This window comes from Anneissia japonica, unplaced genomic scaffold, assembly GCF_011630105.1.
Source record: "Anneissia japonica isolate Jap-2015-1 unplaced genomic scaffold, ASM1163010v1 scaffold1374_len1023071_cov147, whole genome shotgun sequence".
In the NCBI taxonomy this organism is placed as follows: Eukaryota; Metazoa; Echinodermata; class Crinoidea; order Comatulida; family Comatulidae; genus Anneissia; species Anneissia japonica.
Window position 1 is genome coordinate 941691 of NW_022728671.1, and position 2130 is coordinate 943820.

At 35.4% G+C, this 2130-nt stretch overlaps 1 protein-coding gene across 1 annotated transcript; it reads left to right on the forward strand.

The window, feature by feature from the left end:
- The first annotated feature begins 1092 nt into the window (after positions 1-1092).
- LOC117114488 (P2X purinoceptor 7-like) lies at positions 1093-1927 on the forward strand. The gene has a single exon (XM_033258156.1). It carries the CDS (start codon positions 1394-1396, stop codon positions 1925-1927), a length of 534 nt encoding a protein of 177 aa, XP_033114047.1. The 5' UTR covers positions 1093-1393.
- The last annotated feature ends 203 nt before the right edge of the window (positions 1928-2130 follow it).

A 2130-nucleotide genomic window follows, 5' to 3' on the forward strand; every position in this document is an offset into this window, starting at 1 on the left:
TTAATAGATTTCTGTTATCGAGTCTTCTATAATCTCTGCAAGGTTTACCCACCTTGACAACAGCACTTCCACGTTTCTTATTGTAAGATCTTGTCCATTCCATGTTAGGTTTGTTTTATCATGTAAGCATTTATAATTTTAGTTAATAATTACAAATATTTTAAAATTAAGCTAAATGAAATAGTAAAGACCTTACCTTCAGTTAAAATTAGTTTTGTCTTTCTGATCATTTGTTTTTGTCTGGTCTGTAGATTTAAAAATAATAATCATCATATTTCTAGGTAATAATTACAAATATTTGGTGTATGAGACTTAACAAAACTGTATTATGGGTGTGTGAACCTTAACAAAACAATAGTATGGGTGTGTGTACCTTAACAAGGTATAGTATTTAGGGGTCGTATTTTTATGCATAATTCCATTATTCAAATTTACGATGGCAATCGTATTTGAAAATACCATCCAGGTATGTGCCAATGTAAGGCTTACCGTATATTCCGGTGTATAATAAGCCGCCCCCCCCCCATTTTTGTGTTGCCTATGTATAAGCCGCATCTATTTTGAAGCTCCAAACCGTTCCTATGTTAGGTTTTTAATTATTTTGAAAAATTGACATTATTTACAAATGGTCACATAAAAAAAAATTTCATCTTTTTCGGCCAATTATTAAACAACAAACAATTGGAAATGCGTGTAAACTTCTGGCTACCGCAATGAAACAACGTATTCTTGCACGATGGTCGTGCTACGTAAAATTTTAAACATCAATTTAGTTTAAGTTAAAGTCTAATAAAATAAAATACTTATTGAGTATATTTATCTATTTTAAACAATCATTCTATTACAGTCGGTATTAGGCTAAAAATACTGGTAATTCTAGGCCTACGGTAAGTCATTACTACTCACAGCCCACTGTGCGAAGCATGTACCATCACGCACCACGTTTTATAAACAAAAACAGAATTGGAGAAACATCGCGTGATACAAAGTTCATGCATGCACAGATGATATATGCCTTTCTTCAATTAATTTCTAGTAAAATAATTATTACAACTTCAAGAAAACTCGTGTTTTATAGCATAAATTAAAGAAAGACTGAATTAAGCACAGCTACCTGCATATTCATGCAGATATAATATATTTAACAGGATATGCATCGAAATTTCTGCCAAAATTAATATAGTTTTTATTTAAAACGATGTCAAAGTATGAAATTTCGTAATAAAAGCAGGGTATTTGGTTTTCGCCATGTTTGACTTGAAAGCGAGGCTGTGACGTCACTGGTGTGACAGTTTCAGATGTCCAGCGATGCCCTGCGGCGAGTGTGTGTAGTTGGTGTATTTTGGCTGTCAAACTCAAGTCACATCAAAGTACTTTCTGATACAAAACAAACATGGAATATGGCCTACAACCGTATCAGCTAGAGCCGGTAAGGAGAGATGATTTCGAAGTAGATGATGATGTAATAGATAATGTACAAATTCGTGAAGAGCAAGAAGAAGAATGGAGAAAATACAACAAGGAGTGGTGCGAATGCCAAAGATGCGGCTTGATGCCAACTGCTGTGGAATGCCTGTGTTGCCATGAAATCGGTAATGTTGTGAGGAAGATGAATTTAGGCCTAGAGGATGAACTAAAATGCATTGTTGAACATTTTGAATTCGAATTTGTTTGTTTACATCCTGGAGTTATAAGGACTGCACTTGTTGCCCGACATGATGTTCGAAGAAATCAACTTGTCGATCCAATTCCAAACGAAACTTTTCGCCTAAAAGCCTACAGGCAATTCACGTACTGGGTGCATGATCGCCTTGGTAAAGCCATACGGAGAGTCATCCCAGCGTGTGTAGTTGGCCGAATTCGGCAGGAATATCCAAGTGATAATGGGGCCTACGTTGGATTCAAAGAAGCGGACCTACAAGCGTAATTATAAAATACGCCAAGATAAATGTAAATATCGGACATTATTTGTAAAGTTGTGTTGTGTTTTTATAGGCAACTAATTAGGGCCTAGGCCTACGCTGGTTTCCTGTGTTTCTGCCGAGACAGGCTGGCTTCTAAATAATTAATTAGAACTGTTAGTTTCATGCTAGGCCTACATAAAAACATTTCAAAGTTTAAATACCTAAT

What these genes read in the sequence shown, in the direction of transcription:
- LOC117114488 (XM_033258156.1), top strand. Translation starts at nt 1,394, where the DNA reads ATGGAATATGGCCTACAACCGTATCAGCTAGAGCCGGTAAGGAGAGAT.